The following is a 25,469-nucleotide window of genomic DNA, read 5'->3' as shown; positions in this document are numbered from 1 at the left end:
TTAATGGACTTGTGCTAGAATACAACTCGGAATAACATATATTTTTACAACTGTTGGCTGAATTTATTAATTTGGTTTTTATCCCATGAGAGTGAAAAAAAAGAAAAAAGAAAAGAAGGGAAGGGAGCATACGTACGAACTATGTACGGGATGGATCGACAAAGAACGTGCCGCTTTCTAAATATAAATCTATTTGGTATCTTTTATGTTAGATCTAACGGTTAAAAAATTTGGGTCCACCGGATTAAATGAAAATTAATGGTTAGATATTTTATTTTTCTTGGAATTTCTTTAATTTGGTAGAGCGCCACTTGGCGGTCTAGGAGTATTTATAGATGTGCCATGTGGTGGTTTATTAGTGTTTATAGGAATTTTAATGGACTTTTAGTATATAATAATAGATAGATAGATAGATAGATAGATAGATAGTTTGATGGAGTGTTTGCTTTGCTACCTTATCAAAAGTTTGGTGTTACCAAGTTTTATTAGGTTATTAGCAAACCAAACAGATAAAAATGTCACGCTGCCGCTGCACTTGAACTAGTTCTGTGTCTATCTCTGTTCTCCCAGTTGTCGGAGCCCCTGAGGCCGGCGAGTCAGCTATACGGTAAATAATCAAAAAGAGGAGGAACTAATACAGGAGGAAGAATATACATTGTTATCTGTCAACAGGGGAAAGTATCTCGTGCAATCACTTAATTCGGTGCAATAATGTAACTCTCATCCTACACCGTTGGATCGAGAAATGGACGTCGAGATTCGTCCACGTCACCATGAGTTAAAATTTAACTCGCAGATTCACTCATGAGTTAAAATTTACTGGAAGTTAAATTTTAACTCATAGTGACGTGGACGAATCTCGAACGTCCATTTCTCGATCCAACAGTGTAGGATGAAAGTTGCATTATTGCACCGAATTAGGTGATTGCACCGGATACTTCCCCCCGTCAACAGATCTGGGCACACAGAAACTGTCCGGTGCTTTTTATTGGCAGTAAGGTAAAATGAGGATTACCTAAGGGTCGAACGGGGGAACATCAGAGTAGCCATCACAATTCTTACCCTCCTTTTTTTTTTTTGAACTCCAATGGTTTTTTTGCCCTCATTTCTTTTCAACGGAAGCTTGTGTTTTCTCTCATCCATTAAAAGGATTTAATGGTGTCAAAGACATCTGTGCACTTGCATATTTGCCCCTACTTTGCTAAGGACTTTGTGATTTTGCCGCTATTTTAACATGACTTTGTGTTTTGAATGAATTTTCACATATTCAGTTAAAAAAAAGGAGGGCGAGTACAAGCTTAACATGAAGTTTGCCCCTTTTGACATGAACTTTTACAACTTTAAGTCCTCTTAATGGAATGGGCGCAGGCACAAGCTTCAACTAAAAATGATGATAAAATCACAAAGTTAAAATGGTAGGGGTAAAATCACCGCTGGAGTTAAGAAACAAGGGATAAGAACACAATTGCACCCGACATCAAAATACGGTAAAAGTAAAAAGGACATCAAGAACACCTATTTAACCTTGGCCTCCTCTTCGTAGCTGCTTTAAAACTTATACTCTATTTGTGCGGGCCTGTCATTCTGAAACTGTAGCAACCCCTTCATCCTTCAAATAGATCATTCACCATGCCTTCCATGTCCAGTGGATCTCTGCCGCATTTCTCCTGCTCTGGATGGTCCTCCATGTACTTTTTGTATCTAGTAATGATCTTATTAATGATGGTTTCTCGCAGGCTCTGCCTAAGATTCGGAAGCGGGACCTTCCACAGCTTCTGATGACTGCATGTTTTCTCAAATTCCAACTCGAATCTTGACAGCTCCGAATGCGATGAGAGCTTAGGGAAGCACGGTGGCATCTTATCGTGTAGGCAAGACAGAACAGGTTCCCAGGAGGCACGCATATACTCTTTTTGGTACTGCTCATAGTGGAACTTTATTTCCGATGGAGGGCTGTAGTCGCTGGGTACAAGAAACTGATATTGTACGACGTAGGAATTGTTAAGCAAGAACAGATATCTCAGGCTATGGTCAGAGAACAACTTGGATTTCTTCTCGAGCTCATCCTGCAAGTTGGTTATAATTTGCACAATCAATCTTTCTACTACTAGCTTCTCAGAATACCAACTGCAATTACCAAACAAATCGCCATTATCAAGTAGGATGGCCTCCAGCACGCTATGGTATCCCCAAAACAATATTGCATAGTTGACAGCTAACAGAGTAGCCTTGTGGATTTCTGCATTGTCCGGAAATGGTCCACTCGGGGGGCTCAAGGCGTCCGTCGTCATCATCAATATGGCTCTACCCAGAAAACATCATCGATCTCCTTTACTATGCTTTCAATTATTTCTTTTGAATAATCAGCTAGTAAGAAAACCTCATTGTACAGCGGGACGAGGATATCTGAGACGTCGTTGATGCAGATGCGGAGTTGCATGAGCCCCGAGAACTTGTCCGTTGGCCGCGTCCAAGGCTTATCAGCGAGGGCGTTGGCAAAGGCAAGCATCTTGGAGAAAGTCGCCTGCGCGAACTGTGCAAGTTGGATCTTGGAGAAACTCGCCTCCATAAGCCGCCCGAGTTGGCAGAGTCGGCCGGTGAGGTTGTCCTCCTGGTCCTGGAGCGTGGCGATCAGCGCGCGCGCCATCACAGTGAGAGCTCGCGCCCACCTCCCCACCAGGCTCCCGGTCGCCTCCTCCTCCTCCTGATCATTGCGGAGTACACAGCTGACGTCCAGTTCTGAGAACCACCTGTCCAGCGCAGGGCCGGATCCGGATGCCCGGCTGAACTCACTCACCAAGCTGCCCACGAATATCTCGAGCAGGTCCGGGGGCTCCAAGTCCTACTGCCCTCTGGAAGGAGTAGGTCACGAAATCAGCATCATCGTAGCAGGGGACGTACCTAGGACGCGCACTGGACGCGGTGCTTGACGCGCTGCTGTAGTTACTGGATCTCACTGAGCGAGACGACGACCCGCCACCCGTGGACATGCACCGGATCTTCTCCAGGTAGCTGTAGCTCCATCTCCATCGGCCGCCTCGGTGTTCTCCATCTCCGACACGGTCTCAAGCATTCGCGCCATTCTAGCTAAGCTCGATCTGCGATATGACTAGGTGTTAAGTGTTAACTCGGTAGGGGTTAGCAGTGGATCGACTACTGGAGTTCTCAGATCGAGCACGGATATATAGATAGGAGAGGTTTAGAGCCGCAGTGGTGAGAAAGTTTGGGGGATGTTATTCCAGCTGCAGTTTTTCTCAAAAGCTGCTTCTGCTAGAAGCTGTCCCAAACAATCCACAGCTTTAACTAAGAAGCCAGAAGCTAGAGAAGCTGGGTTTCAGAGCTTTTTCAGATTCTCAGAAGCTGGCTATCAAACAACTGCTTCTTATAATCTAAAGCTCCCCAAACAGACCCTTATACTCCCTCCGTCCCTACGCTGGACTTTTTTAAACTTGTTTGACCGTTCGTCTTATTTAAAAAATTTAATTAATTATTAATTATTTTTCTACCATTTGATTCATTGTTAAATATACTACTACTAAAATTTTTAAATAATATTCACAAAAGTTTTTGAATAAGACAAATAGCTAAATATGTTTAAAAAAATCAACGACGTCAAATATTTAGAAACGGAGAGAGTATTTGAGACGGCTACCATCTCTAACTTTATTCTTGTCACCCCCTATAAATTAAGGGTAACCTTAAGTTACCTCTAACACATAAAACTCAATAACTTTAATACTCATATATCTACTATTATAAAAATTAAAAATGTTTTTGCCGGTATTTTGGTACGTCATCCGTGTATGAGTCGGTTTTTAATTCCGTTTGCTTTTGGAAATACATATCCGTATTTGAGTCGGTTTTTAAAATCGTTCACTTTTTGTTGGTAATACAGACGGAATCATATGAGAAATCTGTTTAAAAAAACTCGCATGCTAACTTGAGGCAATCGAACTCCTAACTGCAGCTTATGATTTTCTAAAATTATATATATCTAAGCAAACTCGCACAGTGAATTTCATCTTAACTAAACCATATAACAATTCACCCGTTGCAACGTACGTGTATTTTTTTCTAGTTTAAGTTATCCTTACATGAGAGGTGGCTCCAATTTCTCCTTTTTTTTCCATATCAGCATATTCACTCTGTCCCTAAATATAACGGATTTTGGTTGGATGTGACATATTCTAATACTATCATGTCTAGATTCATAGTATTAGGATATGTCATATCTAATCAATATTTTTATATTTTAGGATGGAGGGAGTATTACTCTACAAGGTATTTAGGGCAAGTACTTCAGTACTTGCTTTTGCTTTCAGTACTATCTCTAAGAGAGCGATTAACTAAATTATAACCGCGTAAAAAGTGATAGACTTGACCGACGACCGTTCTGTCTAAGAGGGACTCACTGACTCCATGGATCCCTAAAATAAATTCACTCTTTTATATCTCCAACCCACTCTTTTGAACTTACTCTATATTATATTTACTTGCTCTAAGAGTGCGATTAACTAATTATAACCGCGTAAAATGTGATAGAGATGACTGTTCACTATCTCCAAGGGACACTGTCTCCAAGTGATCCCTAAAAAATCTCTCTTTCTATCTCCAACCCACTCTTTTAAAGTTACTCCATATTTAATTTATCCACTAGCTAGTACGCGTGCCGGGTGCCATGCACGTTTAACATATAGGACATACTCCGTATTTGGGAAGCTTGTAGCTACAGCAGCTTCTTTCCGAATCAGGAATTCCCTAGACAGTCTAACTTTTAGTCCGAATTATGAAAAATTGTAGTTATGGAATCAAGAAAATGAACTAGAAGTTAGAAGCCGGAAAATCCAGCTTTTTCAGATTCTCAGAAGCTGGCTACCCCAACCAACTGCTTCTCAAAATCTTAAACTCCCTCAAACAGGGCCGTAATCGCGTTTTAAAACTAGAAATACCAATAATGTCTCGTGCTTTGTTACGAAATATATGAATAAATATATATTAAATATTTTAGAGGAAATGGATGGTGGATGGATATATTTTAAAATATTATGAAAAGGATGTGGGAGATGATGTTTTGACATACTTGTATATTAATTGGGCCTTAAAATATACTCCCCCTCATTTTAGAATATAAGGATTTCTATACCTCAAATTTTGTATCACAATAATGAGGATCGTTTTAAAATATAAGGATCTCTATAATTCAAATTCTGTCTCACAATATAAGAGCACGTACAATAACAGACTATAAGCCAGCTATAAATACATTTCAAGTAGATAAAAGAGGAGAGATAAGAGCAGCGGGCTATAGATTTATAGCCAGCTACAACACAGACTCCAAGATGTAATATGTGTATGACAGGTGGGACCAAGTATTAATAGTGTAGTATATGTTTATAGATAACTATTGAATGAATTGGCTATTAAATTGACTATAGATAATTTAAAGCTAATAGTTGGCTATACTATTAAACTTGCTATAAGGATTCTTGCATTGATTCCCACGGTTCTAATCATTTCAATAATTCCGAAGCCAATCACATGCTTGCAAATGGAATCTAAGCAATTCAAAATTTTTAAATTAACAACTGAAGCGACTAAAAGAAATGTAACCTTATATTTCCTAAACAACCTAAAAGTCCCTGTGTTTTGGAGGGGGTAATAAATTGTAGATGATCCAACATATTTGCATGATCTTTACATCAGTGTTCTAGATATGGGATACCCTATACATGTATTCTTAGCTCGATGGGATCATCATATACTAAGTCCTATACAAAAATAACCCTCGTACATATGGATAAAGTGATGAGTAGATAAGAAAGAAGTCCTAGATAAGAAAAAGAGAGATATAGAGTTCGATTTGGATCCGATAAGGACTACTTGAATTATATCCTTATTTTCCTAGTGAGCATTGCCCAATTCACAACCTAATCCATACGAAAATGCTTATTATCGGGCGACCGATGCGGGAAGGAAATATCGGTCTCCCACACGCTTATCTCATTTCCAGCAAACCGCATCCTTATCCTTTTCTTCTTCTCTCTCTACTCTTTCATCAACGGAGGCAGACGCAGGCGATCGATGGCAGCATCGACGATGGTGTGCATGCGGCGATGGAGAAGGCAGAGGCGGCCACACGGACGCGCGTAGGAACTTCGCGCGGCATCGACGACGGCAGCAGCAAGCTCCGTGCGTCTTCGATGACGGTGGACACACGGACGCAGCTGAGCTCCGCGGCGTCGACGACGTTGGCTAAGCTCCGTGCGATGCTAAGGACGGTGGCGGAGCTCCGTAAGGCGCCGATGACGGAGACCCTAAATGGAGTAGGGTCTCCTATCTTAACTCAAATAAGGCAAAAGATTATAATTTCACTGCAATCACCAAGGCCTTAAATATGGCTTGGGGCCCATATGTGGAAAAGGCTGGTAGGCATAAGGAGGGCAAGGACAAACTTTATCATGACACCAAGTTCGCATGCACACAACAGATCGGAGACCAGTGTGGTTTCCACGTGTGCCACAACATGTCAACACTTCTAAGAGGTGAAAGATTTCGACTCTGAGATTGTTGCTAATGGCAAATAAGCTCATTTCAATACCAACATTAATCTTCTAAACATGCTAACCTTTGATTTATTGAACATAAAGGTAGAGTTGGCTTGAAGATTTCACCCATCAACCCCCCCCCCCCGGCGCTATCAAAGGCGAAGTGTGCGCCTTCATTCTTGCCGAAATAATGAACAAGAAAGGACGTTTTCATGCCAGTTAGATGATTGAACGGGGTAGATGTTAAGTCATGAACAATACAATTATCTAATTTCTTGTGATGTAAAAAAAGTTGTTTCTATGATTCTGTGGTATGGAATGCAATGTAATTTACTTTTATATGTGCAATATTTATGGTAGTTTGCTAAATTGTCATCAAATTTGATCAACTACGATTTACGTTGTACTATTCAATTGTTTTCTCCATTTTTTACAATAGCAGGTCGTGGAGGTTCACAAGGAACAGGATACAAGAAAGTTTGGTAAGTATGCGGTTCTATGAGCAACGACCGAAATTGTGGCTTTCATGGGGTATGAATTTCGAAATTGTGGCTTTCATGGGGTATGAATTTGCTGTGCAAAATTGTGGCATTTGAACTGCATATGTGAATGATGTCAGTTTTGAGATGGATCTGTGATGTTGGGGAATATGTGATATTGGGTGATGACTGGCATGTATCTGTGATGTTTCTGTTTTTCAGAGGGCATGGCTAGCAAATCCTGAGGCTAGCCAATATTTAGCATTTTTTTTCTGGAATTAACTCATTAGTGACATGTCGGAAACAAAATGCGTCAAAGGTAACCATGCCCGTGACGGATACGCAAATCGCGGCCCGTCAGAGGTGACCCACCTGTGACGGGCCTTTACTTTCGGGCCCGTCACAGGTGGATCACCTGTGACGGCTTCTATCTACCAAAGACCATCACCTCTGACGGCCTTTCTTTACATGCCCATCAGAGATGGGTCACCTGTGATGGGTCCTAACTGGCCCTAGGCTAGCAGAGACCAACACCTCTGACGGTCCTCTAGTTATTTGTCCGTCAGAGGTGACGGCCGGCCACCCGTCAAAGGCGACTGGAGTCACCAGTGACCACTGATCACTGACCAAGCCTAAACCCGTCAAAGGTGAGGGTTGGGCCCGTCACATGTGACCTTATCTAGTGTAGTGTGAAAAGCTCGTTGCACTTTATGAAGGTAAACGATACTATGGCCGTCACTGGTAGCTTGCGAACACCTACTAGCACACTGTTGAACTGTGATATTATGTTTGAGACTTGCTAAATGCTAGTCCTGAATTAATTATTGTTAGTTGTTAGCTTGCTATTGTGGAGTAAATTGCGAGCCATAGCTTTACATGCATGTTCGGCATTGCCATGTTAAATTATTGTTGGTTGATCATGGCTAGCCATGGAGACTTAATTAGTGGTGTAGGGCGAATCCACCCAATTTCCCACGCACGCACATTCATAACGAACGACGTTGTGATTGGAGGCACACTTTTTTCCTTTTGGGCTAGCCCCCGAGTAACTACCATCAGGCACCAGGGTAACATACAAAAGGAGAGAAGGCCCCGTGCATGGACATGGCGATATCTCGCACCGTAAGTACCCTACTCTCCCAAACCTTAACTCTTATCGCCCAATCATTAGGGTGCTGGAAGGGACCCTAAGGACCGATTCAAGGCCTTGCAGGAGATGCTTGAAAGAAACCGATCTGCAAATTGATCACCGGTGACCTCTCATGGTCAGCCGATGCCCGCTGATCTATCACCAAGAACCACCTCGATCGTCGTCAACCTAGTGGCCTCGATTTTCCTATTAAATGGATTATACTCCGTAATATAACAAGTCAACCATGAATATTTTTTTTCACAAAAAAAAACTAGTTCTAACTGAAGTTGATTAATGAAACAATGAAATGTATGCAAGTTAAAGTTACTTCTAACTGAGTACTACATCCATCCCAATTCTCAAAATATAAGAATCTAAAACTAAAACCAGACAAGACATATACTTCATCCATTCCAAAATATAAGGCACAGTGGTAAACTCTATTAGATAACATGAGATGTATGCAAGCATGCAATTAATTATGACATCTTCTCTAATTAATTATGACATCTTCTCTATACTTTTTTAAATCCTACACTCTCATGTTATCTAATAGAGAAGATGTCATAATTAATTGCATGCTTGCATGCATGTCTTAGAGCAAGTTCAATAGTATACTCCAATTCATCTATAGCCAATCTAATAGCTCATTCATACAATAGTTATATACTACACTATTAATATCTGGTCCCACCTGTCATACACACACTGCGTCTTGGAGTTCGTGCTACAGCTGGCTACAAATCTGTAGCCCGCTACCCTTCTCTCTCCTCAGTTATCTCCTTAAAATATATTTGCAGCTGGCTTATAGCCTGCTATTGTACCTGCTCTTATATTATGGAACATCTGAGAAAAGTGGTTGTACATTATATTATGAAATGGATGGAGTATATCCTAATAAGACGAATCTAGACAGAAAACCTATCTAAATTCTGTCTAATCCGATCTTATGTTCTTATATTTTGGGATAAAGGGAGGTAGTCGATAGAAATACTACATCTCTTAAAACAAAACAGAAAGCGACACCGTATGTAAACAACGGAAGTTGCACAAAACAGAAAACACCACGTAAACAATTCACAAGTCATAACTCATAAGTAGCTAGGCAACTAAACATTGCTACCCTTGACTTCCAGATTACACAACAGTCATTCTTTTTTTCTTGGCAAGGGATTACAACACAGTTAGTAGCTAGATGACATTCTATTAATTTCCTGAAGTAAGTATTATGTACCAACTCAAGAAAAGAGAACCACTGTGAGTTTACAATTAGACAATTAATTATTTCGGTAGAGACTGGAAACGAGAGTGGTGGAAAAGAAAAAAATATTATATTTATAAAAACAATTAGCTACCAAGACTAAGATGATGGACGAACACCTGGCAAACAAAGGTGTTGAGCAAGCACACAGAGTCGATTTGGCGCCGCCAAACTTTGCAGCGTTTCCTGTGAAAGTCGCACGCATGCATTTGTCTGTTTCGTAATTTTATTGTTGCGGTTGCCAATCAACAACGACGTCATTTATATTCGTCTCTATCGCTTAAGGCGGTTAGTTGCGTGTCAGGAAATCGAAAGCCAGCAAATTAAGCTAAGCTATACTGAACTCCAATCTGAATTCTGAACTTCTGAAGTCGACCTCTCAATCGCCCGATCCGAAATTCTCTACACCTACATACAGTGCACTACAAAACAGTAGAGCTAGAATTAATGGCGGCGCTGTCGGAGTTGGATGCCACCGAGGCCAGCCTCTCCCTGCCGTCGTGGAGATGGAGCTACAGCTACCTGGAGAAGATCCGGAGCATGTCCGTCGTCGGGTCATCGTCGTCGTCGTCGTCGTCTCGCTCGGCAAGATCCAGTAACTACAGCAGCACCGTCTCCAGCACCGAGTCCGGCGCCGGCTCTCACCGTCGTCGCTGCAAAACCGGCGCTGCCTCCGGCGGCTCCTTCCTGAGAGTGGTAGGGTTCCAAGTCCCAGGCCCTCGCGATATCGCCAGCCAAATGGTCCGTGACGGCTTCGTGCTTGCCCTGATCGGAGCGTTCGGCCGCGCGCCGGGACCCGTGCTGGAGAGGTGGTTCTCCGAGCTCGACGTCGGCTGGGTGCTCCGGCCAACTGATCAGCAGCAGCAGGAGGAGGAGGAGGAGGAGGAGGCCGAGCGGCTGGTATGGCGGTGGACGCGAGCGCTCACCGTGATGGCCCATGCGCTGAGCGCCACGCAGGGCCACCTCCACGACGAGAGGTCAGCCGCCGCCGCCGCCGCCGCCGCCGTCGCCGTCGTTGGAGGTGTGGAATTCGCAATCTCCCAGCCGCCACATCACACGGCGCCCGCGGTAGCTTCTTCCTCCGATCATGAACTGCTGCTACGCGGCGTCGTCGGCGGCGGCGATGACCTCTGCCTCGTGCGGTTCACTGACACGACCATCTCCAAGATGATCGCCTTCGCCGCCGCCCTCGCCGCCGCCGGTAAGGCCGGGACTTGCCCAACTCCAACCGCGGATAGCTTCTTTGGGCTCATGGAGGTGCACACCTGCATCTCCGACGTGTCAGAGATCCTCATGCCCGCCTTGAAACAGGAGGCTCTCGATCTCCGGCTACCTGATTCAGAACAAATGCAAAGCCTAGTCAACAAGATCGGTGAAGCCATGGCGAACACACAGGACAGCTTGGGTGAAGCCATACGGAAGACGGCCAAGGATGCTGAAGCTGTTACTCCTGTCTTGAGCGCCATGGATTCCTGGGAAAAATTCACACAGACTGAAGGAATCCACAGGGCTACTCGGTTAATCGTGGACTATGCAAGTTTGTTCTGGGGATACCGTAGAGTGCTGGAGTCCATCCTATGTTGTTACAGGAGTGAAAGTAGCCAGAATTGTTGGGAGATAGTACAAAGCCTGATTGAGCAAATGATCATCACCTTCCTGGACCAGCTCGAGAAGAAATCCGAGTCATTCTCTGACCCTAGCCTGAGGTACATCTTCTTGATTAACAACTCCTACTTCATACAGGACCAGTTTCTTGCCACCAACACCGATTACAGCTTCCCATCGAGCAAAGGGATCAGATATTGGCACTACCAGAATTGTTACCTCGATGTCTCATGGGAGCCCGTGCTGTCTTTCCTTTACCTATACAATAAGATGCCAAAGTTCTTCCCCAAACACTCCCCGCAGCTGCTGGCCAGATTCCAGTCGGAATTTCAGAAAGCGTGCAGGCATCAGAAGCTGTGGAAAGTCCCGAACACCGAGCACAGGAACTCGCTGCGAAAAGCCATTAGTGACAAGGTCATCACTGCATACAGAAAGTACCTGGAGGGCCATCTGGAGCCAGAGAAAAGTAGCAGCGATCTGCTGGCCATGGAAGACATGGTGAACGAGCTATTTGAAGGATGAAGGAGTACTAATTCCTGTTTTAGAATTACATGGCCTAATTGGCCATGCGTATAGGATAAATTTTGAAGCAGCTAACAGGACAAGGGGCTAAGGTTAAACAAGTTCATTCGATGCCTCTTTTTTCTAGTGTTCTGATTTTTTTTAAGGAAATCTTCATTCTACCTTGACAAGGAATAATATGTACTTCAGTCTTGCTGTGCCAGATTTGTTGGCACATTGCAATGCGTGCTTCCTCTTGTATTAGATCCTCCTTTCCTTGTTCATGGCTTGTCCCGCTCGGCCTCAGGGGCTCCGACAGATATGGGAGAACAGAGACAGGCAGTTCATGTTCAGTGTGATGTTTATCTAGTTCAGTTTGCTAACCTACCAAAACTTGGTAGTGCTAGAATTTTGGTATGGTCTCCATCACAATGCCACCCTGCAAAAATTATAGCAAATTGGCAATGCCATATATTCACAATTTTAGCACTAAATCAAACATATTCTTCATCTCTATCCTAACAAATTTAACAATGCCAATGTTTTGGCTCCATCAACTTTGGGTAGGGTACATAACCAAACCAACGCAGAGCTAGCTCTCACAAACTCAAGAGAACAAGAAGACTCATGTAGGGGATGTGGAATATCTGAAACCAACGAGTATATGTAGTAAAACATTCTCCATATCCTAAATAATAGAACAATTTTACCATGAAATACCACCTTTTCTATTATAAATTTGGTATCTCTTGATACCTACTTCAAGGACTGTAAAAATATTATGTTTGGAGTCTAGAACTATAGATGTTGTTGTGCCCTTGTCTATCAGTCTCTTCCATTTTAAACAGATAAATATTGAATATTATCATGTTAGTGATGTCTCAGGAAATTTATCAGATATGAAATCAGAAAAGTGCAAAGTTGAATGAATTATTATGACAGATTGATAGCGAACTTACCTTTTTATGGCTTTAACATTTCTTCACCTGCAAATTTTCTTATTTGTTTACCATATCCTCTAAAGGTTTCTTCCTCCATTTACATGGATACGCCATATGATCAACAAGTCTGCAGACCACAACCATGACTTTTCAAAAAAAAATCATTCGAACAGAAATTGCTTAACGAAAAGCAATTTACAAGTACCGAGATTTGCTCCGGTCCAACAAAAAGTACCTCGAGGTACCGGTACCTCACGGTATCAAATCATTTCCGATCTTTGGATCTAGCTGGGCAGGATGTGCATTGCTAGATCCAACGATCAGAAATGATTTGGTACCGTGAGGTACTGGTACTACTAGAAAAACGATTTTTCATGGCGTTGGCCTATTATTTTCGCTGGCGGAAAAATGTGAAAACCACCGCAAAGTCGTAACGAGTGGATGAGGGGCACCGACCGCCAGAGAAAATGAATTTTCACTGGCGGCCTGTCTAACGCGGCCGCCAGCGAAAATATGTCTATTTTTACTGGCGGTCACTTAGGTGCGCTGCCAGCAAAAATAGATAATCTTCGTTAGCGGTCGAATTTTTCCTGGCGGCTAATAAACAAAACCGCCAGAGAAAACCCAGCTCAGTGATCCAAAAATATCTGGTCACATTAAAACCACCCACCTACCTCATCCTCTTCTCCTTCTCTCCATATCCCCTCCTCTTCTCTCCATATCCAGTCACATTATCCACTCCTCTTCTCTCCTCCTCACTCTCCTCCTCCCTCCCGGCCTTCCCACCGGCGACGGTGGCGGCGGCTCTGGCGGCGGTGACCGGCGGCTCCCTGCACTGCCCCTGCCGTCCCATCCCCTCTCCCAAATCTGTCCGAGGGGAGGAGGCCGCCGCCGGCGGCGCAACAAAGGCGGCGGTGGGGAGGACGGATCTGCCTCAGCGGCGGCGCGGGGAGCACGCGGCGCGGGCGACAGCGGAGCTGACGACGACGACCGCGACCGCGGCAACAACGACGATGACAACGACGCTGCCTGCCGGGCTCAGTGACCTTGACCACGCGCGACCCTTCTGGAGGAGGCCTGCAGCGGTGGCACCACTGCCCTCCCCTCCCCTCCCCCCCTCCCCTCCCCTCTTCCAGATCTGGCTGGAGGGGAGGCAGCCAACAGATGGCAGCGGCGGCGGCTCGTCCCCGATGGCTTCAGCGGCTAGGGTTCTCTTGTGTGTTTTGGTTTGTAAGGATGTTAGGTTAATCTGTGTGTTGTTAATCTGTTTTGTTGATAATGCCAATGTGTTGTGTTTGAATTGATGCCAATATTATGTATTTGTGATGCTCTGGATTTGGATTGATGCTTGAATGATGTTTATGTCCATTTTCAGATATGGACTGTTTTGAATTTGGCCGGGCAGAGAATTTTGAATTTGGGCTTGGGGATTTTTGGTGGGGTAGGTTGATTTTCACTAGCAGTTCTCTTTAGGCAACCACCAGTGAAAATGGGTTTTCGCTAGTGGACCTCAACTGCCAGCAAAAATCGTTTGTCCGCTGGCGAAAATAGATTTTCGCAAGCGGAATAAAACCGCCAGCGAAAATCTTAGATCTTCACTGGCCTTTGCTTTGTGGCGGCTCCAAATTCCACCAGCAAAAATACAAAATGACCGCCACGAAAGATGATTTCCGTAGTAGTGGGTACCTCAAGTTACTTTTTATTGGACCGGAGCAAATCTCTTTCGATAGTAGGGTACATACGGTGCGAAATATCGCCATGTCTCCATGCACGGGGCCTTCTCTACTTTTGTATGTAGCGCTGGTGCCTGGTGATAGTTACACGGGGGCTAGCCCAGAAGGGAAAGTGTGCCTCCAGTCACAACGTCGTTCGTTATGAATGTGCGTGCGTGGGAAATGGGGTGGATTCGCCCTACACTACTAATTAAGTCTCCGTGTGGTTAGTCAAGAAGAACCAACAATAATTTTATAGTTAATTTCACTTTGGACCATATTTTATTGCCAAAGTTTCACTTTGAACTACCCTTTGTCCAGTATTTTCACTTTGGACTAGGTAACTTTACCTTTGTTACACAATGGACCACCCTAAACCACGCCTTCAGTTCTTCGATGACTTCGAGCAAATTATTAACGACATGCCAGCAAATTTTCATACCTATATACATGCCATACCTTTGTCGAATGAGACGCTAGGCATCACTAGCGAAAAGAGTTATTGTTGAAAGAGACGCTAGACATCACTAGCGAAAAGAGTTAGGGTGGTCGTCCATTATGCAACAAAAGTAAAGTTACCTAGTCCAAAGTAAAAAGATTGTGTACAGGATGGTTCAAAGTGAAACTTTAGCAATAAAACATGGTCTAAAGTGTAATTCACTCATAATTTTATAATGTTAATGCCGAACATGCCTTTCAAGCTATGGCTCTCAATTTACTCCACAATAGAAAGCTAACAACTAACAATAATTGATTCAGTACTAGCACTTAGCAAGTCTCAAACATAATATCACAAGATAGAGAGGGACCTTTTTTGTCACAAATAAGGACACTCCCAACTATACAGAAGCCTAGCAAAGCATGACAAAGTCACGGTTCCAGAGAAACAATTATCTGCCACCTAGCCACCTGTCCACGGATATATATATACGACACCACTATGGTATATCTACTGCTCAACAAATTTGAGGCCTAAGAGAAGCAGCACAGTAACGCCAAGGGACGTACGTGCAGCACGCGCGGGCCACGCAAACACGCGAGTTGAGACGAACAAGATATAGCAGATCATGGAAATCACCAGCCGCTCCAGCAACACGCGCACAACTAATTGTTGCAGATTTTGCAACACTGCCGCACCCACGGGAGAACAGGCAAGGCGACCAATGCAATTTGCTGCTGCCGCCGCTAACCACTGGTGATTATGGAGGGGATTAGAGGAGAAAATAGCAATTGCCCTGTAGTGTCTCTCTCCCCAACCGTTGGAGGCTGTGAGGCCTGAGCAAGTTATTAGCGGTATGGTGAAGAATCAAAGGGTGGAGCCGTGGAGGAAATAATGTAGGAAGAAGATCTGTATTGTTATCTGTCAACAGATCTGGCGTAAAAAAAAATAAACTGCCCATATATTTTATTCATAGTAAGGTAGAATGAGGATTTCCTAGGAAAAAAGTAGAATGAGGTGGGAACATATCAAAATACAGTTGAACTTATTTAACCTTAGCCTCGCCCTCTCTTATCGTCGTAACTGATTTAAAGTTTACACTCCATACGCATGGCCATGTCAGTCTAAAACTGGAACAATCCTTATTCATCCTTCAAATAGCTCGTTGACCATGTCTTCCATGTCCTGTAGATCACTGCTGCATTTCTCCAGCTCCGGATGGTCCTCCAGGTACCTTTTGTATCCAGTAATGACCTTATCAATGATGGCTTCTCGCAGTTTCTGCCTGAGCCTTGGGTTGGGGACCTTCCATAGCTTCTGATGTCTAAATGTTTTCTGAAATTCTGACTTGAATCTTGCCAGCTGCGAGGAGTGTTTAGGAAACCACAGTGGCATCTTTTCGTGTAGGCAATACAGAACGGGTTCCCAGGAGGCAAGCATGTACTTCTCTTGGTACTGCATAAATTTGAGCGTTGTGCCTGACGGAAGGATGAACACGTAATTGCTGGGCTCAAGAAACTCTTCTCTTACGAAGTAGGAATTGTTAAGCAGGAACAGGTACCTCAGGCTAGGGTCAGAGAATGACTCTGAGATCTTCTCCAGCTGATCTTCAAAGTTGATGAGCATTTGTGGAATCATGGTGATCGGAATTTGAACCCATTTAAGATACCGCATGTTACTCCGCAAGCTCTGGTATCCCCAAAACAATCTTACATAGTCAACAATTAGCCTAGTAGCTTCGTGGATTTCTGCATTCTGCTTAAAATTTTCACAGGAATCCCAACCAATTAAGACAGGGGTAACAGCTTCGGCGACCATCGCCATACTCTCTATCGCATTGCACAAGGTTGTCGTTGTAATTATGAAAGCACCAACCACTTTGCGGCCTAGGCATTGCAATTCTGAATCAACTATTTCTTCTGAATCAGTTATTACTACTACATTGCACTTGTAGAAGCAGCTGTAGATGCAGCTGCACAGGCCCACGAGTCTCGAGAGGTTGTCTATTGACAGCCGAGTGTTTTCAGCGGCGAGGGCATCAACAAAGGCAAGCATCTTGGATACTGTCGCCTCAACGAACCGCGCGAATTGAAGTCGGAGGTCGTCTTCCAGCTCTTGATCACACATAATATTGTTATGGTCCCGCTGGGCCTGCGGAAGTATTATGGCGGGTACACCTGCAACCTTAGTCTGCGTGGCGCTGAGTGCTTCGGCCATCACGGTATATCCTCGCGTCCACCGCCGCACGAGATCAGCCAAGCCGAGCTCGGATTGCTCCTTATCCGCCGCCGCCGCCGACCGGAGTAACCAGCCGACGTCGAGCTCGGAGAACCACCTCTCCAGCGCTGGCCCGGGCGCTCGGTCGAACTCTCTGATCAAGTTCACCATGAACCCGTCGTGGACCATCTGCCGCGCAATGTCCTGAGCACCGTGGAGGTCAATGTCACCCGGCGACGAGTTTGAGTAAGGGGCGTACCGATGATTATGAGGGCCACCCGACGCGTTGCTTGACATGCTGCTGCTGTAGTAACTGGATCTCGCCGACCGAGACGACGACGCCGACGCCGACGACGACCACCCGGCGACCTCGCCCGAGACGACGGACAGGCTACGGATCTTCTCCAGGTAGCTGTATCTCCGTGACGGCTGCGTGAAATTGGCCGGCTCGGAGCTATCCAGCTCCATCACGGTCGGCAGCTGTGTCTCCATGCTCGCTTGCGCGATATCTGCAGTAGGTGCTAAGCTAGCTCTAGGCAGTGGATCCGATCTGAGTGATGCTGTTCTTTACCAGATTTGGTGAGAACTGACTAATGAGGGGAGGTCAAAGCTGGATTTTTATATTTTGATCCTTTTAAAATAATTATTCTACAAATAGATCCTAAAAACTTATTTTAAAATGATTATTTTCACACTTAAATATGTGATCTGAATTTTAGGCCTACAATATATTTGTATTAGTTTTTTAAATAGGACTTCATATCTTTTTCTACTAGATGTCTTTTTTTTTTACATATACTCTTGTAAGCCGAACAGAGAGGGATGACGTTCCATTGTTATTCCTCTACGTTTATAATCAATTCCTCAACGGTGATCATTGCCGGTCGGCGCTCATAGTTTTTTCTATAAATGTTTTCCGCGTAAAATTTGTGTCTCCGTTATACATCTATTTTCATAATAAGTGATATCCATTGAAAATCTGATCTACTATTCCGGTTACCGGCGTGTTTCTCCGTTCGAAGAAATCCATCTCATCGGCTGCAGCGGCGTTACGCGTAGTTCTCGTCGCAGGCCGAACCGGAGTCATCTGTTGACTCATCACGCGTTTCTCAAAAAAAAAAAAAAAGAATGATCACGCGTAGCAGGAGAAAAAGCAGAGCAGCAAGGAAAACCATCCAGCAGCATGCGCATCGAGAAAGAGAAAAGGCAGGGCTGAATTAATTTTCACGGTTAGAAATTGCTACGCACACACAGCCTGCTTAACATGAGGATTCCAGATCTACAGTACGTGCACATGACAAGTGCACCAGAGGTTCACGTTTTGCTAGGTTTACATTAATTTCTTAGTAGCAAATTCAGGATCAATTCCCATGGCGAGTTTGAAATATGATCTACCGCTCCTGGACCGAAACACAAGATTCTCACTATGGCAAGTGAAGATGCGAACCGTTCTTGCACAGCAAGACCTCGATGATGTGTTATCTGGATTTAACAAGAGGACTCAGGATTAGTCCGACAATAAGAAGAAAATGGACATAAGGCTATGTCACATATTCATCTTCATCTATCTAACAATATTTTGTTGGAGGTGCTCAAGGAGAAGACAACCGTTGGGTTGTGGTTGAAGCTAGAAGATATGCATGACAAACGATTTGACCAATAAGATGCACCTAAAGCAAAAGTTTTTTTTTTTGCACAAGTTGCAATATGATGAATATGTGATGGATTATCTCTCCACTTAATTGTTGTTGACCTTGACTCCATGGAGGTAAAGTATGATGAAGAGGATTTAGGTCTTATTCTGTTGTGTTCGTTGCTTAGCTCATATGCAAATTTTAGAGATACTATTCTTTATAGTCGTTATACTCTAACTTTGAAAGAAGTTTATGAAGCTTTGAATTCAAAAGAAAGGAAGATGTTACCCTCTGAAAGTTCAAGTTCACAAGCAGAAGGTTTGGTTGTTCGGGGCAGGCAATAGGAGAAGAACATAAAGAACCAATCAAGAGATGAAAGTTCAAGTAGCTATCGTGGGAGATCAAAGTCTAAATGCATGTATAAGTCATGCAAATACTACAAGAGATATGGACATAATATCTCTGAGTGTTGGAAGCTACAGAACAAGGACAAAAGAACCGGAAAGTACATACCAAAAAGTAATAAAGAAGTGGAAGGTAAAGCCGCGGTTGTTATTAATGAGAAGTCTAATGCAGAATTGCTTATTGCTTATGCTGGTTGTGCATAAAGTAGTGACCAATGGATTTTTGATACTGCTTGCACCTATCACATGTGCTCGAATAGGGATTGGTTTGCCAACTATGAAGTTGTGCAAGGTGGTACTATTTTGATGGGTGATATATGCCTTACTAAGGATCAGATATTTCATGAGAGAACAAAGCACATTAATGTGAGATATCACTTTATTCGAGGTGTGATTGCTGAAGGTGATGTCAAGTTATGCAAGATAAGTAATCATGATAACCTATCTGATATGATGACAAAGCTAATTCATGCTACTAAGTTTGAGCTTTGCTCAAGTTTGGTTCGTGTTGCATTATAGTCCTACAGATTATTTGGTGCACGGTGATTTTACCTACATGAGGTATTCTGGTGATTGATGATTTTTATGTTACAAGAGGAAATTCGTCTCAAGGTGCAGATTGTTAAATACGGTATGTGATACAAATTTTAGGCCTACAATGTATTCGAATTAGTTTCCTAATAGGACTCTATGTCTTTTCTTATTATGTGACTTTCTTTTATCTCCTATATATACTCTTGTAAGTTGTATGGGAAGGGGTGGGTTCTCATTGTTATTCCCCTACGTTTAAAATCAACTGCTCAATAGTGATCATTGCCGATCGCCACCCATGGTTTTTTCTCGTAAGGTTTTTCCACGTAAAATTCGTGTCTCCATTATGCATCTATTTTCATAACATTCACTGCACCAATATCATTGGTGTCGTAGTCCAATAAGACAGCGCCCTCCACTTCTAGGTGAAAGCTAAGTCACTAATGTAAAGGATAACCAAATCGCACTTTTTTATATAAAAAAGATCTATTTGTAACAAAAATGGTCCTATTTGCAATAAAATAATATTTACAAATAGATCCTCAGCATTGACGCTGATGACCTATTTGTATATACTTTTTAATTATAAATAGATAATTTTTATTTTTTTACAAATAAATCATCGACACCAATGATATTGACGTTCTCCCTCTCACATCAGTGCCATAGCTTCCACCTGGGGATGGAGGGGATGGTGCCAATGACCGTCTTCATATTTGACCACGACACTAATAACATTGGCATCGTGCGCCGAGTCAGGCTAATTCCATACGAATCAGTACGAAGAAGAAAAAGAAAATTTTTAAAATAAATTTTTTTCTGAGGTCTATTGTCACACCCTAAAAATCCAAAAATATATAAATTGTTGTTTAATTGGAATTATTAGAATTTATTTTAAAAGCCTAGAAGAGAAGATCTAATTTTAATTAATAAATTCCAATGTAAAATGGGGCCAGATAAAATTTCATTAAATACTTTGCTTAATTCTATAATTCCTAGATTTTTCTGGGATTTATTTGAGCTAAGGAAGTATTTTTAATAAATGGAATTGCATTTAATGAATAATTTAAATTGAAAAATGATTTTAAAAGTCTCTTTTGGCTTTGGGCCGAAAGTCGGCCCAAAACCTTCTCTCTCTCCCCCGGCCCAAGTCGGCCCAGTCCGCCGCAGCCGCGCGCGCGCTTTCGCTCGCTGACAGGTGGGGCCCGCCTGTCGGGGTCGTCGTCTTCCTCCGGCCGCCCGTCGCCCGAAACCCTAGCGCCGTGCCGCCGCCGTCTCCTTCCAAATTCGGCCGATCCTTTCCGTTTCCAGTGAAATCAATAGAGGGGAAATGATCTTCGGGATCTCCTCTATCTTTTCTCTTTTGGAATCACCGGCTAAAATCGTTTGGAAATCCGTGGATTCGATCTCGAGTCGGATTCGTCTCTTTCCTCCGGATCCTCACCTTTCCTTCGCGTTGCCGGTCGCCGTGGGCCTTCGCCGCCGCCTCCTTGCCCCTATAAAAGGATCCCCGGTGTCTCCTCTACCCGCCGCCACCCTCGCCTTCGTCTCTCGCCGTCGGGAGCGCCCTAGCGCCGTGAAACCTCGAGCCGCCGTCGTCGCCGCCGCTCCAGCCGTGCGCCGCCGCCGTTCCGGTCGTCGTCGTCGTTCGGGAAGATCGCCATCGTGGTCGCCAAGTCGTCGCCGTCCTCGTCCGCCCCTTCGCCGTCGCTGTCAACCGCCGGAGCACCGTCGCCGCCGTCGACCCGACCTTCTCCGCCGCTTCGACCTCGTCGCCGACGTCGTTCGTTGCTCCTCCGCCGTTGCTTTGGTCACCGGTGAGTTCGCCGCGATGCCCGCACCGTTTTGGTGTCCTCCGTTTGCACCGCCGTGCCGTCGTTCGCCAGCGAGCATGCGCGCTCGAGCCGCCGAGCCGTCGCCGGTGGTGACGTCATCGCCGACGTCATCGTCGTCGTTTTTCCGTGAGCCGCCGTAGACCCGATCGATCTCGGCCGTCCGTTTTGGATGGATTGATCTCGGCCGTCCGTTCCCGTGAACCGCTGCCGTGCGCCCGGTCCACCGCAAACCCTAGCCGCTGACGCAATAAATCCCTTTTCCTTTTCTAAAATAATTCATTATTGCGTCATAATTCAATTAAAATCCATATAAGTGTTTTAATCCGATTTAATCTTCTAAAATTCATAACTAATTCATCTTAGCTCGGATTTAGTTGGTTCAAGTCTCTAAATTTTTCTAAAATTGAGATCTACATTTTAAAAATATCCACATATACTGTTCATGCTTGTTTATGTGCTGTTTTGGTGATTTTGCTTCTTTCTGCTTAGATTCCGACGTTTCCGGAGAGTCCGTTTTCGCAGGAGAAGAATTTGAAGAGTTCCAAGGCCAGCAAGGCAAGTCACACAGATTCCAAACAACCCTTTGAGCATGTTGATCCCGTTTAAAGCTATTGTTTCTATTCAACTATTGCATTTATTTTCGAATGTCATTGGGTGGAATTAACCTATTATTTGTTATAGCCCTTTTGTTCTTGATTACTTTATTCCTTGATACCTTGGGTTATTATAACTTGACTAGTTGAGCTTTATATATATTGGTTCAGCTAGATATTAGATGTGATTGCTTAGTCATGCTTAGAAACATTAGCACACTATTGGGATAACTTATGACTCACTATTATTTAATGATGGCTTAATGATAGTTCGCGATGGTCAATCGTGATTGGTTAATTAATTAATTGCCAACTAAAACTTGATAATGGTGGGTTGTGAGCACATGGTTTTGAGAGTCGTGCTCATGACAATTAAGGACCAGTTCACGAGTTTCGGTTGTGAAACGTTAATCGTGCCAACCACAAGCCAGCGTGGGCAACGGCTTTACCTTTTGTATAGCATGGTTCATTGCGGGGCACCAGACTGAGAAGTGGCGGAGATAAGCCCACGGGGGTCGCTGGGGAGTCCATGCCTTGTTTATAAGGGGGTGATTATGATCCAGGAATGGTGCGCTGTGGTGGATTGTGTTGTGCGAGGGGTACTGTCACAGCTCCTTTCCAAGGTACCGTGGTGGTATTGAGGCACATGGTGACATGATGTGGGGCTGTGTCTTGTGGGTACAGTGGTACACCTCTGATCAGAGTAAAACTATTCGAATAGCCGTGCCCGCAGTTATGGGCGGGTCAAACAATGTCTTTCGTGATTAGTTTCACACTTCTCATCATAATAGAAGATGTTATAACTGGTATTAATTTGTTTAGCTCCTGGTTTGGAATGGTATATTCCTTGTTTGGAGATAGAATTGTGCAGCCGGGATGGTTGTTCAGAATGGTTGGGCCTATGCAACAGGGTATGTTGTATAGTGTTGGATTAATATTGTTTAATTATTACTTAACTGTTTTATAATTCTCAAATGTTTGCTAAATGCTGCTTTTGCAAATGAGCCCTATATTATGCCATTCTTTGGTATCCTTGTGCACTTGCATATTTGCTGCGTGGCTTGCTGAGTATGTCATATACTCACCTTGCAATCATTCATCAGAGGAAGAGTTCTACAATGATGCTGATGGTGTGGAGGATTAGGCGTAGCCCTGGTCAAGCTGCCAGTGGAGTGGAGTCGTCTGCGCCGTTTATTTTATTTTCCGCTGCTTAGATATTTATTGATTGAGAGGAACTATCTACCTCTGTAATGACATTTTATTCGCTTATTAATTAGAGTAATAATTGTACTCTATTATCAATTTGTTATTGTGTGTCTCGGCTGATTCCTGGACGAGGGTTCACACACATGTAAGCGTTTGGAATTTTGGATAGAAATTCCGGGCGTGACATCTATTTATAGAATAAGTTTTTTAAAAATAATGAGTTTTTCTAAAAGAACTAAAAGGTGAAAAATCCAGGATATCAAATCCTAAAAAATATTGGGATAGCCAGAAGAAGCTAGCCATCCAATGATAATAAGATAGGAGAAGCCATCAGTTAATCCAGATGAAATATGAGAAGGTTGAAAGGCCGAACCTAGGTCTCTTAAGGGGGTATTTGGATGGGGCTAAATTTTCTTTTTGTCCCTGTCACATCGGATGTTTGACGCTAATTTAGAGTATTCAATATAGACTAATTACAAAACCCATTTTATAACCCTGCACTTATTCGCGAGACGAATCTATTGAGCCTAATTAATCTATGATTAGCCTATGTGATGCTACAGTAAACATCTGCTAATTATGGATTAATTAGGCTTAAAGAATTCGTCTCGCGAATTAGCTCTCATTTGTGAAATTAGTTTTATTATTAGTCTATGTTTAATACTCTAAATAGGTGTCCAAATATTTAATGTGACAAGGACTAAAGTTTAGTATCTAGATCGAAACACCCCCTAAGTATCATAATTTCTGTATAGACCACACTTTTTAATTGCTCAGTTCAACGGTCCATATAAATAGGTTGTTCAGATTAATATCATTTTAAACTATACCATTTTCTAATAAAGTTACTAAAAATATACATATATTTAGTTTTTTATCAAACTTTAGTAGATACATAAGCAAACATGCCAAAACTTAGTAATATTGGCAACTTACCCCAAGAACTATCTAGTTTGCTGTGGTCCATATGCTCGTACGATGTGTCACTCCTAAGACCCGAACAATGCATAACTGTTAACACCTGAAAATGCTAGGCTCCTCTAACATACTACGGCCGCCCTGTTTGGGGGAGTTTTAGATTCTGAGAATCTGGAAAAGCTCTGAAACCCAGCTTCTCCAGCTTCTGTCTTCTTAGTTCATTTTTCAGAATCTGTAACTACAGATTCTCAGAAGCTGTGGACCGTTTGTGGCAGCTTCAAGCAGAAGCAGCTTTTAGAAAAAGCTACAGCTAGGAGAAGCTCTCCCAAACAGGGCCTACGTCAGAGTAACATCGGTCACTCGGGAATGGATCTATATTGGTGAATCTCATCTATCAGGGATCTATATTCCTATGACTTTACGTCAGAGTAGCTGCATCCCTGAAAATTAATGGTTTTAGATCCAACACAATTTATTAGATTATACCACCACTGGGAAAACCGTTTTTACTCCTGATTGAGAACCTCTATAATCCCGGTTTTCTAACCAGGACTAAAATACCCATCATTAGTTCCAGGTGAAATAACCGAGAGTAAAGTTGAATCTTTAGTCCCGGTTAGTATTACCAACCGGGAGTAAAGAGAGGGTAGGACAGTCCCGGTTGGTCCCCTTTTCTTTTTTTTTCATTATTTCTTTGCTAATTGACAGAGTTAATCCCTATATTTTCTCCCAAATCGAGTGCCAGTCATATCTTCAAATCAAACCTCAAATCCCCAAATCAGAGTAACATCACAAACCATTCACATCACAAATCCTAAGTTACTTATACACACAAATCAAATACATCACAAATCCTACAAAAATTACACACAAATCAAATACATCTCAGATCTATGCAATGAATAACAAATTCTAAAAAAAAAGAAATTATACATCTCAGTGAATCACAAATTATCTAAAAAAAAAGAGAATCGACGCTATTGCCCACCACGGCTGCCGCCTGCCGCCGCTCATCACGCCCGCGCGCGGCCTTGCCTGCCGCCGCTCGCCACGCCCGTGCGCGGTCCCGCCAGCCGCCGCCGCGCGGCCCTGCCTACCTGCCGCCGCCGACCGCCGGATGGGAGGGGAGGAGGGGGAGGAGAGGGGGAGGAGGAGATGAGGGAGGAGGAGGAGGAAGGGGATCTGAGGAGTTAGGTGGAGAGGGAATGAGATCGATCTAATCTTATCTAAATATCTTGGTGAGGAGAAAAGTCTCGTCTAGGACTTAACCGATCAGAGATAGGAGAGAAATATTTACTCCCGGTTGGAGTTACTAAAGATAGATTTTTAAACTGGGATTAAATTGGTAATCTTTAGTCCCGGTTAGTAGTATCAACCAGGACTAAAGATTCTCGGTCCCCTGACAGGCCTCTGACAGGGGATGAACCAGGACTAAAGATGTCTTTAGTCCCAGTTGATAAAGATCAACAAATTTTTAACCGGGACTAAATAAAATTTTTTAGTCCCAGCTTATATT

At 43.4% G+C, this 25,469-nt stretch overlaps 3 protein-coding genes across 3 annotated transcripts; 1 reads left to right on the top strand and 2 right to left on the bottom strand.

The window, feature by feature from the left end:
* Positions 1-1,239: 1,239 nt before the first annotated feature.
* Positions 1,240-3,152, bottom strand: LOC4338577 (exocyst complex component EXO70B2). The gene has a single exon (XM_015782906.2). It carries the CDS (start codon positions 2,292-2,294, stop codon positions 1,605-1,607), a length of 690 nt encoding a protein of 229 aa, XP_015638392.1. The 5' UTR covers positions 2,295-3,152; the 3' UTR covers positions 1,240-1,604.
* A 6,556-nt stretch (positions 3,153-9,708) lies between these two features.
* On the top strand, positions 9,709-11,876 carry LOC4338576 (exocyst complex component EXO70B2). Its single transcript, XM_015782455.3, has one exon. The coding sequence runs from the start codon at positions 9,865-9,867 to the stop codon at positions 11,542-11,544; it is 1,680 nt and encodes a 559-aa protein (XP_015637941.1). The 5' UTR covers positions 9,709-9,864; the 3' UTR covers positions 11,545-11,876.
* A 3,678-nt stretch (positions 11,877-15,554) lies between these two features.
* On the bottom strand, positions 15,555-17,394 carry LOC4338575 (exocyst complex component EXO70B2). The gene has a single exon (XM_015782583.3). The coding sequence runs from the start codon at positions 17,322-17,324 to the stop codon at positions 15,762-15,764; it is 1,563 nt and encodes a 520-aa protein (XP_015638069.1). The 5' UTR covers positions 17,325-17,394; the 3' UTR covers positions 15,555-15,761.
* Between the last annotated feature and the right edge of the window lie 8,075 nt (positions 17,395-25,469).

This window comes from Oryza sativa, chromosome 5 (assembly GCF_034140825.1).
Source record: "Oryza sativa Japonica Group chromosome 5, ASM3414082v1".
Taxonomy (NCBI): Eukaryota; Viridiplantae; Streptophyta; class Magnoliopsida; order Poales; family Poaceae; genus Oryza; species Oryza sativa.
This window is presented reverse-complemented; position numbering and strand designations above follow the sequence as displayed.

Coding starts and splice junctions, on each gene's coding strand:
- LOC4338577 (XM_015782906.2), bottom strand. CDS start 2,294: ATGATGACGACGGACGCCTTGAGCCCCCCGAGTGGACCATTTCCGGAC.
- LOC4338576 (XM_015782455.3), top strand. CDS start 9,865: ATGGCGGCGCTGTCGGAGTTGGATGCCACCGAGGCCAGCCTCTCCCTG.
- LOC4338575 (XM_015782583.3), bottom strand. CDS start 17,324: ATGGAGACACAGCTGCCGACCGTGATGGAGCTGGATAGCTCCGAGCCG.